General features: G+C 43.6%; 1 protein-coding gene and 1 long non-coding RNA gene across 5 annotated transcripts in view; both read left to right on the top strand.

Annotated features, from left to right (window-relative positions):
• The window catches only part of TRPM8 (transient receptor potential cation channel subfamily M member 8), a 159,323-nt gene extending 148,516 nt beyond the window's left edge, over positions 1-10,807 (top strand). For 3 of the 4 annotated variants that reach the window (XR_007506004.1, XR_007506002.1, XR_007506003.1), the window contains 2 exons: positions 896-1,086; positions 3,375-3,528. Coding sequence is in view for 1 of the 4 variants with exons in the window: in XM_049800247.1 (XP_049656204.1) it covers positions 896-1,086; positions 3,375-3,474; positions 4,822-4,855; positions 6,720-6,770 (376 nt within the window). In the remaining 3 variants the exon portion in view is untranslated. Of the gene's footprint in view, positions 1-895; positions 1,087-3,374; positions 3,529-4,821; positions 4,856-6,719; positions 6,807-8,774 lie in introns of those variants that run through there. The other variant, XM_049800247.1, reaches the window with a different exon arrangement.
• Positions 10,808-11,113: 306 nt separating this feature from the next.
• On the top strand, positions 11,114-11,850 carry LOC126038586 (uncharacterized). Its single transcript, XR_007506045.1, has 3 exons — positions 11,114-11,195; positions 11,462-11,518; positions 11,817-11,850. It is a non-coding gene; the product is annotated as an uncharacterized LOC126038586 (long non-coding RNA).
• Positions 11,851-12,644: the final 794 nt, after the last annotated feature.

Raw genomic sequence — 12,644 nt, 5'->3', positions numbered from 1 at the left:
CAGTTGGAAATGTGTGAAATCTGTGATGACTCCTCCTATGACCAGTGTGTACATAGTGTCTGTCAGTCTTTAATAATGCTGATGCCTGTTAGACACCAGTCCAATCAGTGTCTCTATATGTTGTAATTACAATTATATATTAATTTTAACAACAGAGAATCCAACTATTTCTTTGCATCTGGTATGCATTAGCTGAAAAGGGTGAATATTACATTTTAGATACTTCTGATATTCAGGATTGTATTATCTTCTAAAACAATAGATAATTTCCACCAGGTGAAGGTTTTAGCTTATCTCGTGTAAGGGTCCGTTAGGATCTCAACACAGACATTTTGGAAGCATCTGTCTGCCATTTAATGTCAGCAATGAAAGGTCAGGCAGTCTGGGAGCTGTTTGCCCTTGTGGTTGTTGCTTTGCTGGGTTGGTATAGTAGGTTTGATCCATGCCTGGAGCATTCTTAATGCCTCCACTAAAAATCTCAGGAGCTTTTCATTTTTTGTAAATGTTCTATTTTTAGTTTTGGGGGTTTTTTTGCTTAGGAAGAAGTTAGCTGATGAATTAATGAGACAGTATCTTGCAAAGAAGCATCCTGTTCCCATGTGTCTATGCTGGAAGAAAATTGCCTAGAGCTAAGGTAGTGAAAGTATGTGGAGTATTTTCTCCCTGTTCTTCATTTTTCCAGTTTATTTGTAACTTCAGGGTGGTTTTTTTTCTACTGTCTTAGTTCTTCTCATTTTCAAATTTCTCTCTAAAAAGGACAAACTCAATAACCTCCTAATCAGTAAAAAGTAACAGCTCCAGGATGACTTTACAAAAACAAGAAACACTGTGTTACTTGGCTCTGATGGAGTGAGTAACTAATGCTGTGTGTATTTTCTGTTTCTTTACCTGTTAGTTACACTGTTGGATCAGTACAAGAGAACAACGACCAGGTGTGGAAGTTCCAGCGTTACTTCTTGGTCCAAGAATATTGCAGTCGCTTGACTATTCCCTTCCCTTTCGTCATCTTTGCCTACATATACATGGTGATGAGGAAATGTTTCAAATGCTGCTGTAAGAAAGAAAGTAAAGAGCCATCTATTTGTTGTGAGTTGGATTATTCCTTACTGCATAAAAGTCGGCTCTGGTGCAGGTGCATTGCAACTCTTCCATGGCATGGTGTGCTTAAACCAGGCAGCTAGTATTTTGGTGGGAAATTTTCATGGGCAATGTAGACCTTGGAGGAGGTGGTTGTGTAGTGAAAAAGAGGAGCAGCTCATTCATGTTCTCTGTCAAATGCAAATCCACTATATTGCTGGAAATCTCTTCAGTAAGATTCGAATCAAAGTCCCTGGCTGCTTCTCAGCCATAATCTTCCTTCAGTACTCAAGGTGCGCTCTCTCTGGGATATGGGGAATTATACTCCTAACTCCTTATGCTAAAACTCTAATTAAGCATTATTGTGATCCCTGCCCCTCAGTAGCTTTGGTTTTGGTCTGGTTAGAGAGCTTTTGTGTTCTACTGAGACCTGGTCTACTTGAGTACTGTGTAGAGTTATCCAGTGCTTTCTTGTCCAAGCCATTTCAAGGCAGAATTACTTCATGTATGTAAATCAATTAAGTGTTCAAATTAATTCTATCGGTTTAGGGCTGCCTATGCTTCTTCCTAGGTTTGAAAGGGGGGGTGGGGGGTGGTGGTGTTCGAGCACTGAATAAATTCATCCAGACCCTGCAGCAGCTGAAATTCATCTTCATGCTTTGCATGAAAAATGTAAACCATCCCATTTGTCATTAACATCTTGTAGCGCATCCTTCCTGCACTGTTACCCAGTGGCAGAGATCCCTGATGTTGCATCCTCTGAGTGTTTAGGTAACTAGTACAAGAGGTGGTCTTAGTCTCTGCTTGCCACTCTACCTTCTGGAGTTGCATTTCTTTTTGTCCTCCAGTTACAATCTCCCAGCTAATACAGCTAGTAGCTGCTATGGCAGCCTAGTAGAGGACAATCATCTTCAGAGGCTCTTCTGCCTGCTGGTAAGTGACTGAAAGAGAATAGAGAGTCTCCTGACCCTGCCTCAAAAATGCAGCAGTGGCCGAGTCAATCCTCTAGCTATTTCCCCCTTATTTACTCTGTCAGAAGGCACAGATATGAATTGTTTTAACAAGCTTTTCCCCCCAACAAATGGAGTGTTTTCTCTTTTTTTTTTTTAAGTCCCATTCAGAAGCAGATAAGACAGGATAAGTTGAGTTAATTGACAGTCTTACTCCCATCCATCAGCAACCTGGCAGTTGCCCTGCAGCACAGGCTGGATTTGTTACTAGTTCAGCAGAAAGATGCCTGCTTTGGTGTATAAAATTCCTTAGTGCTGACTAAATTGTTTTGGCTGTCCAAATCACTGTTTGGTTTCCTTGCTGGGAAGGTTGTTTAAAGGCAGATATTTCTGCCCAAGTAATGCACAGTTGATGTTGCAGTTCTAAAAGCAAATGGAAGGATTAACTAGAGGCGGAATATCATCGTGGTTGAGCTGCTGACAGGAACTGAGAACTGCATGGAGAAAGCACACTAATGTATTGACTATTGCAAAATCCTGGTTTCCGCACTTAACTCTTATGGAAATGGTTGGGATTTTGGGTGCTTAAATGCTTGTTGGTATGTGGGAGAACAACTGAGGCTGTGTGAGGTCAGAGGAGCACTGGGTGGAGGAAATGGGACTTCAGTCATTTGCCAGGTGTGGGCTTCTTTAGTCTCAGCTAACTTTTTAAATTAAAACCCATGTGGTTTGTGCTGTCCTGTTGGAACAGGATAAAATGCAGAAGTATTATCCTGGAGGACTTTGATGCCTCGAAGTAGTTTGCTTTGTGTCACTCTCTAATTTACAGCATCAACAGGAGATGTTTTTTAGAGAAGACAATGCTTCATCATTTTGAAAAGTTTTAGTTCAATGATAAGTCATACAACATGGTTCTTAATACGTGTGACTCTCAATGATTCAATATGGGATAATGTAGAAACAAATGGAAAGCTCAAACCCAGACAGGAACTTTCTGGAATGTCCTATGCCTGTTGAAGCGGCTACCATTTCACAAAGCACTCGTGTTAACCAAGGCTCAAAAAATTCCAGAAAGAGTTTTGGAGCTTGTTAGGGTTTTTTTTGTTCATATTTTCTTTTTTTTTAATCAACTGTGGTTGCCAGGAGCATACAGTAAAATGCATTAATGCCACATTTATCAGAGTTGTGTCACAGGTGGAAGGAGGGTGGGGCTGCGAATGCTCTGGATGCAGAGAAGGGAATCATTAGCCTCTGAATGCAAGCACTAACCCAGCCTATTTGCATCTTAGCATTGGAAAGACAAATTAACTGAATCTAGTGTTGTTTTTCTTCATATACATTTTCCAGGCTCAAAAAATGAGGACAATGAAATTCTGGCATGGGAAGCTGTCATGAAGGAGAATTACCTTGTCAAAATCAATACCAAAGCAAATGATTCATCAGAAGAGTATGTCTGCCCTTCTTTGTCTTCACTCTCTTAACTTTCTGTTGAATATTTTTAGTGAAGGCAAGTTTTCAGCAGCTCTAAATGTTTACAAACTAATGAGTAGATAAATAAACTCAGCATAAATGCCCATTTTCTTTTTAAGTAAAATGGTGCAGGTTTTTCTCAGCTGCTGCAGGCTGTCTTCAGAAATAATTGATTGGTCTGGTAGAATACTAATGGCAATATTGCAAGGGTTATAATGGCATGTTATGCACACAGCTGGGTAGATGTATTAAACACACTTGTTCAAAATGCGTGTCACAGTATTTCTCAAATTATTTCACCTTTCTGTACTTGAGGCCTCCTATTTTACCACCAGAGGAGAAAATGTTGTCTTCCTGTAGTGTTTTGAGGTCTCACTGTGGAAAGGAGTTGTACAGCTGACTAGTTTTGTAACATTATGCAGTTAGCAGAGAGTATTTAGTGTTAGATCTGGAATATCAAGCATTCCCATGGCATCAATCTATACAGAGGTCTGTACTTTATAGCATAAGTAGGAAAGACCTCTGGAGAAGGGAGGATGCTATTTGGAATGATTGTATTTGAAGGTTGATGACTTGGACTATTCTTCTTTGACTGCCAGATCATGACACTTTATCTTTGGGATCTGTCTCAGTGTTTTCAGAGTAATAGTATACAAGGAAAAGGAAGTATAAAGAAAGCTAGAAAACAACAACACTAACCTGCTTTGTATGATGGCAGAATTTTGTAGCTAACTTCTAGCAGCTTTAGTATTTCCCTAAGTCAAACGTAAGGGAAGAGCTGATAAGAATGGATAGGAAAGAGCAGACTCTTCCATGCCACTTTGCCCCTGCTGTGGACATTGCTGTCCACAAGTGTTTATGTTAGGACTACCCAGAGGCACTCAGCATGGATAAGAAGCCAAACAAAATAATAAAAAAAAAGCTTTTATGCTGGTAGCAGGAGTGTTGACAGGGAAAATGGAGTAGCACGGCACTAACAGTAATTCATATGTTATTAATATACTTGTAATAAAAACAATGCCAAACCACCTGCAGCCCTGCCTTCTTGGAAGGATGAAACACTGGTGTTCCCAAGCAGGGGAATCTTCAGGCAATCTGTAACTGCCTGCTGACTACATGCAAAGAGGGCAGTCTTCTGACAACTTCAGACTCTAATCGCCTTAGTTCTGCTCTTTGGCCAAAGATGAGAACTAGATCTCTGAGCTCCAGAGAGACTTCTGCAGAGCAGTTCTGCCCAGTTTTGCAAAGGAGGGAGGGCAGTTAGCCAAGGCTTCTCTAATACCTGGACTCAGCCCTTTCTTCTGTGTCTTCTTTCTGTTTTCAGGATGGTGCATCGATTTAGACAACTGGATGCAAAGGTACTTGTGTTTCAGACTGCTCTGAGGGATGTGCTTCTATCTGGTAAAGCAAGTAGTGGTCCACAAGGAAAAAGAGCATCACTGAGAGTCATGTGCAGTCTTTGTTACTATTGCCAGGACCCCATTTTAATTGGGCTTTTTTAATGTGCTCCTTTGCGTCTTTGATTCCATGTGTAGCTTCATACTTTGTTGGAAAATTAAGTAGAAAGATACTTGCTTAGCACTGAAGAAGTGTTGTGTAACAGGCCCATGAAACACTGATGGGAAGAAGGGGTATTACATGCTTAGAGTATACCATTCTCAAACACATGTTGTGTCAAGTTTAGCTTCTAGTGCTGAAGGCATGAGTAATTAATCCTACTTTGTTGTTGTTGTTGTTTAACCTCTGCTTATAAAATGAAGTAGCAGTTCACATACATTGTGGCAAGCCTGGTGGTGCTTCAGATAGCACAGGCAACACCTGCTAGGTAAACAAAGGATGCTCCATACATATTGCAGGATAGGAAGACCTTTAATTACAATTAAAATAGCGAATTCTCATCTGATTCACAGAAACATCCTGTGTTGAAGCAATACAAAGCTACCAACCTACTACAGAGCACATAATTATTAGAATTGTCATACAAATATACTTTTTATGACTGCGATACTGAAAAAACCTTCACAATGGGTATTTTTTGAGGCTTGATTGATTTATGTATTTTGCCTCTGAAGTGGGGCATTGCTTTGATGTGAAGAACAGACTTTTTAGAAGTCCAAGGGTGAAAAGGCCCACATATACTTCAAAATACTTCTTTTGATTGCTGTCAAATAATGTAGATTGTAAAATGATAGCTTGTTTTCAAGACTGAAATGGAAATTGTGAGTGACCAAGTATGTGTCTAGTGATGCTTCTTGTGAAACTGAAAGGAAATACAATAATTCTATACTGAAAAGTAATACCCGAATTGTGCCTCTTATTCTGTGAGGGAATACCTCACAGCAAGCTGTTTTGTCTATTCGTGCCTTCAGCTTTAGTGACAGAAACGTACTGAGGCCAGTGCTTAGGAGTAGTGCCCTTGAGAGCAAGGCACTCCAGAGATATCTCACTGGCTCTCACTTCAGATGATGTCCTAAAAACAAGTCTGAGGATGTAACTGAGTCCTAGGCATGAGCCTTGATCATGGGGTAAACTTTTCTTTAAACTTGATGCGGATGTCCCGAGGAATAATGGCCTTCAGTTATGGCACAGGGAGGTTTTGAAGGTAGCTCTGCGTGCCAGAATGAATGCTCCACAAAACGCCAGTGATCTGCAGTCTCTGCTTTAAAGAAGCACAAGTCGGTGCATTATAGCTGGGAGCTTGTAGCTGTCATGATACCTGCTTGTTAACTAGGTGAAATACATATGCATTAGGGCTCACTGCATTAATTGCATTGATGAAAACTGTAATTGGGAGTGTCCTTTCAAGCACTGTTGCATTTGGTGTAATATTTGGAGAGGCAATTACTCGTTACTCATATTACTTATTACTATTGCTTTCCTGTGAAAAGCCATATTAACACTGCTTCATTTGCCACCACAGTGTGACTACTGAATACAAAAAGCAGTCAGTTATTGCTTTTGAAGTAGTGGTTGGTGTCCACAGGGTAACCAGGGAGGCAGGAGGCCAGATGTGTTTTATGCCTGTTGTTGCTGATGTTGTATGGTATGTTCTAGGGTATGTATGTTCTAGGGTATTTCAAGGTACTTACTACTGCTTGCTTGTTTTTTTTCTTTTCCTTTTCCTTCATCCCAAGCTGTGATCATCTGTTGGAATGAGTTAGATTGACTTTACATAAACAATTTTTCTTTCTTCCCCCTTTTTTTTTTTAAAAAATTTTTAAGCTCTCTGATTTGAAAGGTCTTCTGAAAGAGATTTCCAGCAAAATCAAATGAACATATCTGAAATCCAAGAGCAGCTACCTGAGCAGGGTAAGCCTTCTTTAAACCTATTCTCTGACTTGAATAAGTTATCAGCATTTGGGATGTTAAATCTGTATGTCTCTGGAAGAAGAGTTAGTATTAATTATTGATGCTTGTATTGATGTTGTCTAATATTAGAAAAGAAATAAGAGCTAAATTCTCTTCGTTGTTTATTGTTGGGGTTTTTTTGGTTTTTTTTTGTTTTGTTTTGTTTTGTTTTTCTGAAAAATACTATTTTCCATTTTTGGCATGGTTTAAAATATCTTGTTTTGCTCCCTCGCCTTTGCCTTTGAAAAACTGTGAATAACCCAAGGTTATTTTAGTTGTCTTTGGGCTGGAGGCCCCCTGGAAAATTAGGAGCTGCTGTGCTGGATCCTTTACAGTTGGTTCATTTTAACTCTGAGGAACATAAAAACCAAATAGAAAAGACAGAATTGTGGTTAGGAATATGGTTTATTTTCCCACTGTCAAAGTGGAGCATTATGACAGATCACTATAGCCTTCCTGCATCCTATTGATAAACTGCAGAGTGAAGAGTTAACCCAAAGTCTCCAGAGCTGCAGTTCAGCATCTGGTCATGTGCCTTGTGTCCTTTTTCATTGAGTTCTGTGAAGAACTAGGTTGGAGCCACAGGTTCTAGTGGGATGTGAAAGCCAGACAGAATATTGATGGATGCATTCTTTAAAGACAGGAGGTTAAGAAGTGTAACTGTTGACAAGGATAATCTGGAACAAATTGATCAGCCTGAACATTAGAGCCTGCCTCTTTTCCCATAGAGGGTTTTTCTGCCAGGTAGCTTATACTTGTGCCAAATGTTCCTGAATCAGTTGTCTCCCCGTTTTTCAGGGACAACTTCATATTCACTTGACCTGAAGTTCAGTTTAGTTATGAATGAATTGCAACCACCTAATAAAATCTACAAGGATCACCAGTTCCTGGGCATTTTCTTGGATGCGGTAAACTCCAAGTCACCTAGAAAATAGGCTGTAGAATAATGGAACTCTGAAGGTCATCTAGGCCAGCCCCACTCAAAACAACACTGGTTCAGGTCAAAGGTAGCTGCAGTTTGGCTGAAAAATAGGTTGCAATTCAGTAAGAACAAATGCAAATTTTATAGTTACCTGGGAATAACTGGCTACACAGGCACAAAATGGCAGAAAATCTGATGAGACAGCAGTTCTGCAGAAAAGTGTCTGAAATGGAATATTAAATAGCTCGTGTTTTGTTGTCTGTGAGATGTATGAAATAATCCTCTTGCCGCTTATAGTGTGGTGAATCCTCTGTTGGGTACAGCATCCAGTGTTCTCATTAACCTTCCAGGAAGATGACGGAGTGGCTGGAGAGTGTTCAGAACAGTGATGAGGAACTGGAAGTCTTAACAAATAGTCTGTAGAAAGGAGTGAATGAATTATGGTTAGCCTACCTGGGAAAGAAGATACCTAAATATGATGGAGATTGTGGAAACAGCCTCTCCTTATAGATAATAAGTGCCTTGAAAAGATGGAGTCCCATTCCAATTTATGCTTGGTAAACTATCTAGATGACATCCCAGCTGTGGTCAAACGGTTTTGCTTGTGAGCTGTCCTGACTCTAAAGCTGAGCCTTGGCAGTCCACAGTGCTAACCTCATAGTGTGAACAGAGAGGTTAGTGTCTCACAGGATGCAGATGTGTGCATTATGCTATCTCATCTGAAAGGGAGTACTTGTATCTGTGCTGACCATCTTCAATATGAGATGCCGGATTGGCCATTCCAGGTACTTTGCATGCAGGTGTCTCTTCTGCTTTCACTTCCTGACAACGAGTATCTCTGCTACTCCGCTAAGACACCATGTTCTGGCTGGGTGCTGCAAAGAACTCCTTGATCCCAAGTGTTGCACAAGACATCCAATTTTCCAAGCTGATGTCATGAGGATGAAAGCAAAATGTTAAGGCAGGCTAGGAGCTCTATACTAAATCTTTTTCTTTTGCTCACACAGGTACTGATTCATCAAGAGTAATTTCTCTGAGCTGGCAGTAACCACCAAGCAAACAGTAACTGATCTACCAGAGTGTCAATGTCTCAGCAGGAGTTACTAGGATTTTTTTTGTTTTTTCTTTTTTTGATAAAACAGCCCTTTCTGCTTGTTGCACGATGATGGTAAAACATTAAGATGACTGTTTATCTCCTGGCAGGACTCCCGTGTTACCCAAGCTCTTCTTTTTCCTCATCTCCCCTGATGTTCAGTGGCAGCAATTAGACCTTGTCAGCTGCTGTTAAAAAGCACTCCTAATTCCAACAGTTCTGCTGCTGCTGCCAAAATCACTTTGCTTTTCAATTTCACTCAAAGGGGCCTGTTCATGGGTTTCCTTTAGCCACTAATTGCTTGTCTTAATGAATCAATCTCCCTTTCCTTCGTGTAGTAGCCAGATCAAGCTTGTTACTTGCATGGTCTGTCTATCAGACCTGCTGAGGTCTGTAATGCTGGCATGCCAGTATATGATGTATTTCAGCATCATCCCCCGGAGGAAAGACAGCCTTTGGTCCAACCCTGCACCCACATCTCAGACCCTGCATGAACAGTGTGGACTTCTTTCCACTCTACCTGGAACTGTGCAGCAGTGCTGAAGCTCAGCTATTACAACCCCGCATGGGAGACTTAATTCATCTAAAAAGTGTTTCCAAAGGCCTTGTGTGCAATCATTGCTTCTTTCTTTAGTGATAATTTGTATAGTGGGAGCATTGCAATTCATTTAACTTTTTCAAACATCTGTTTGCAGATGTTTGCATTTTGAAATGGAGAAGAGATTGTTGGCCAGCTTTAAATATCGTGATGCTTGCTATGGTGAGGTTGCTTTTTCTGCGTTCTGTCTAAAATAGCAGCTGAATTTTGTGTGGTATAATTGAGTGCACTACCAACTGAAGGGAAACCACTACAAATGGCATTTATTTACCTTGCAAAGAATTGTATCTGTCTCCATCCCCTGTGTCTAGGAACAATCTCCCAAGATGTTTGATTTTGAAGGTTTAGGTATTTTCCTTTTGCCTGGCAATGGCTATCATAGTCCATACACTTACAATGACTTGCAGCTAGTCTGGGGGCTGTCAGGCAGAACATATGGGTGCTTACATGGGTGCCACATGACGTCTCCAGATGAGTTGTTAGGTAGGTGAAGAGGGAATTTCTGCTGAAGCAGAACACTCCCCAGGTGAGTTGCCTTGACCAGTGCAAATACAGCGATCTGCTGCCTGGCTAGAAACCAAAGCCTGTGTGCAGGCCTGCCTCTGTGCACAAGAGTATGTTCCAGTCCACGTCTGCTGTGAAAACATGTTGGTCCAATGTGGGGAAGACAAGACTGTTTTTGTGTGTTTTGGTGTTTGCTTCAGTAGAAGGATATTAAGTGCTGTTGTACATGGGGAATGTTTCTACTGTAGGATGCAGCTGATAGGTGCAGCTTACTGACTGAGGAGGCCAGCAGATGCATGCATCGTTTACTGGACCTGCTGCTCTGCTTGTCTTTGTAGCTGAAAATGGAATAGTTTTACAGGGAAGACTGTGATGAGGTGAAATCAGAAAGGCTATCACTTTTTTCTTCCTGCTTCACATGACCTAACTTCACTGTATGCTGTGCATTACATGAATCTGGGGGATATAGCACTACCAATAGCAGCGTTACTTGTTTACATATGGAAATACTTGTGTTTTTCTGTTAAAAAGTTTATAAAGGACTCAGGCTTTCATTGACTTCTGTGGCAGTTAGCTTGCATCATAAATTAATGAGATAAGTTTCCTTTCTAGAAATTATTTTTTCTTATGTCATTTGTATGCTTTGAATGTGAAAATTGTGCTTTTAGTTGATTCCTTTCATATATAAAACCTGCAGTGTACTTGCCAGTAGCTCTAGTGATCTGTTCTTTTGTAAAATGGTGAATGTAACTTTGAACCATGTTCTGAAAACTTAAAACTCCAGAGTGTGCCCCTGCCCGCTGCTTGCAGCCCATCGCCACCAGCCTGCCCCCCACACACGCTCCCTTCCCTCGGGCGTGTGGCCCCGTGGACTCTTCTCCAGGCTCCCCTCCCTCCTTGAGCCCCGGGTGCCGACGACGGAGGCCCAGCCCAGCTGGGCTTTGGCAGCAGGCTGGCACCGCGGCTCCCTGGGGAGCACCCAGCCCTCTGCTCCCTCCAAACCCGGCACTGGCCGGCTGCTGGCTGGGCGTCAGGGGTGTCCTGGCAGGAAAGGCAGGGTGCAGGGAGCGCCCAACCTGCGGGCAGAGTCTGCACCAACCCTTCCCTCCATCCCCTTGTGCTCTCTCCAGCTGGCAGAGTACAGCAGCAGAGTGGACGAGTACCTGCAGCAGTGCCTGCTGTACCTGCAGAGCCCACAGGCATCCATGCGAGTGGCGGCCATCAGGTTCCTTGGTGAGCCACAACTCCCCCGGGGTCCCTCCCTGCCCCACTGCAGCTTGGCCCCAGCCCTGGCTGCTGCACCGGCAGCAGGAATTGGCCCTGTGGCTGTGGAGCCCCGACTACCCGATGCAGGGCCAGGGCACCCACGGGGCTCCCTGCCGCCCTCTCCCACCCCTGCCCTTGGGTGTCATGCTCTGGGAGCACCCCAGGCTCAGCCCTGCCAAGGGGAGGAGTGCTGCTGGGGCCAGCAGGATTTGTGACGGGCTGCGTGTTCCTAGGGCTTGCCGGGCGGCATGTGGCGCATCAGCAGGTGAAGCTCCAGGTCATCTACGAGGGTGAGTGAGGGCAGCAGGGTGGGTGTCAGTGGGGACTGGCAGGGAGGAGGAAAGACCCTGGGCTGGGAGCTGTGATCCCTGCCCCAGTTCCTTGCACGGATGAGGGGCAGCGTGGGCAGAGCAGAGAGAGCTTTCAGGGGCACGTGGCGTTCGTGGCCAGCACCTTCCGGCTGATCCTGTTGGCCCCTGCTCCCTCCTGGCCATGGGAAGAGCTGGGTGGTGCAGCCCTGGCAGGAGGCGTTCCTGGGGTCCCCGCAGATCCAGGTTCTGACCTCGTCTCTCTTCCTATCTGTCCCAGCCCTTCAAAGCACGACAAAAGACGTCAGCGACTCCGACTCAAACCCTATTCCTGCTAAGAGCTGCAGAGATTAAGTTGTCTTCCAGATTCAGACTATCAGTGCTCCAATAACAGCTCTGGAGGACATGGAGGACGAAAAGACCTTCTCTCCCATGCACCAGCTTTCTGTGCTGCTAGAGCTCTGTGCAGAGCTGATTCTGGGCACAGCTGAGCATGCATGGAAGGCTGGGTGGCTCCTGGCCTCTCCCTGCCCATGGGACAGCTCTAGCCCTAAGGCCCTGCCTGTCCCCTTCATCTGCTCCCAGCTCATGCTTCCACTCGGCCTTCTGCAAATAAACAGTCTGGCTTCTTCACCTTATCTGTATGTCTTTTCTTTCTAGAAATGAAATGGTGCAAAACTTGGGCCCTGAGGCACACAGGCCCTGGTCCTGCCTTTCTTTTGCCCCATGTGCTATGTGCAGAGATGGAGAGGAACGAGGGCAATTCATAGCAGAAGGGTCCTCCAGTAGGGTCAGTCCCTGTTCTGGATGTCATGTCATCTTCACAGATGCAAGAGGATCATTCTCCATCTGGCCTGGGTCTCAACACTGCAGAGGAGAAAGCTGGCAGTGGATTTTAGGAGAATGGCCTTCTCCACACAGGGGCAGATGGGTTGGATGCTGAGCAAGGGAATGCTGGCATTGAAGAAGTCCTGGAGTTTTATTCCTGCTATTCCCTGCATATTTCCTAGGTGTTCATTGCTGAGAATGACTATTTCATCTCCTGCCCACCCCTCCACCAGCCAAGGACAATTCTCAGGAGGCAGGACCTCCCCCTGAGCAGTGGCCA

Source organism: Accipiter gentilis, chromosome 1 (assembly GCF_929443795.1).
Source record: "Accipiter gentilis chromosome 1, bAccGen1.1, whole genome shotgun sequence".
In the NCBI taxonomy this organism is placed as follows: domain Eukaryota; kingdom Metazoa; phylum Chordata; class Aves; order Accipitriformes; family Accipitridae; genus Astur; species Astur gentilis.
Note: the sequence above shows the minus strand (reverse complement) of the source record. Positions and strands in the feature narration are given on the sequence as shown.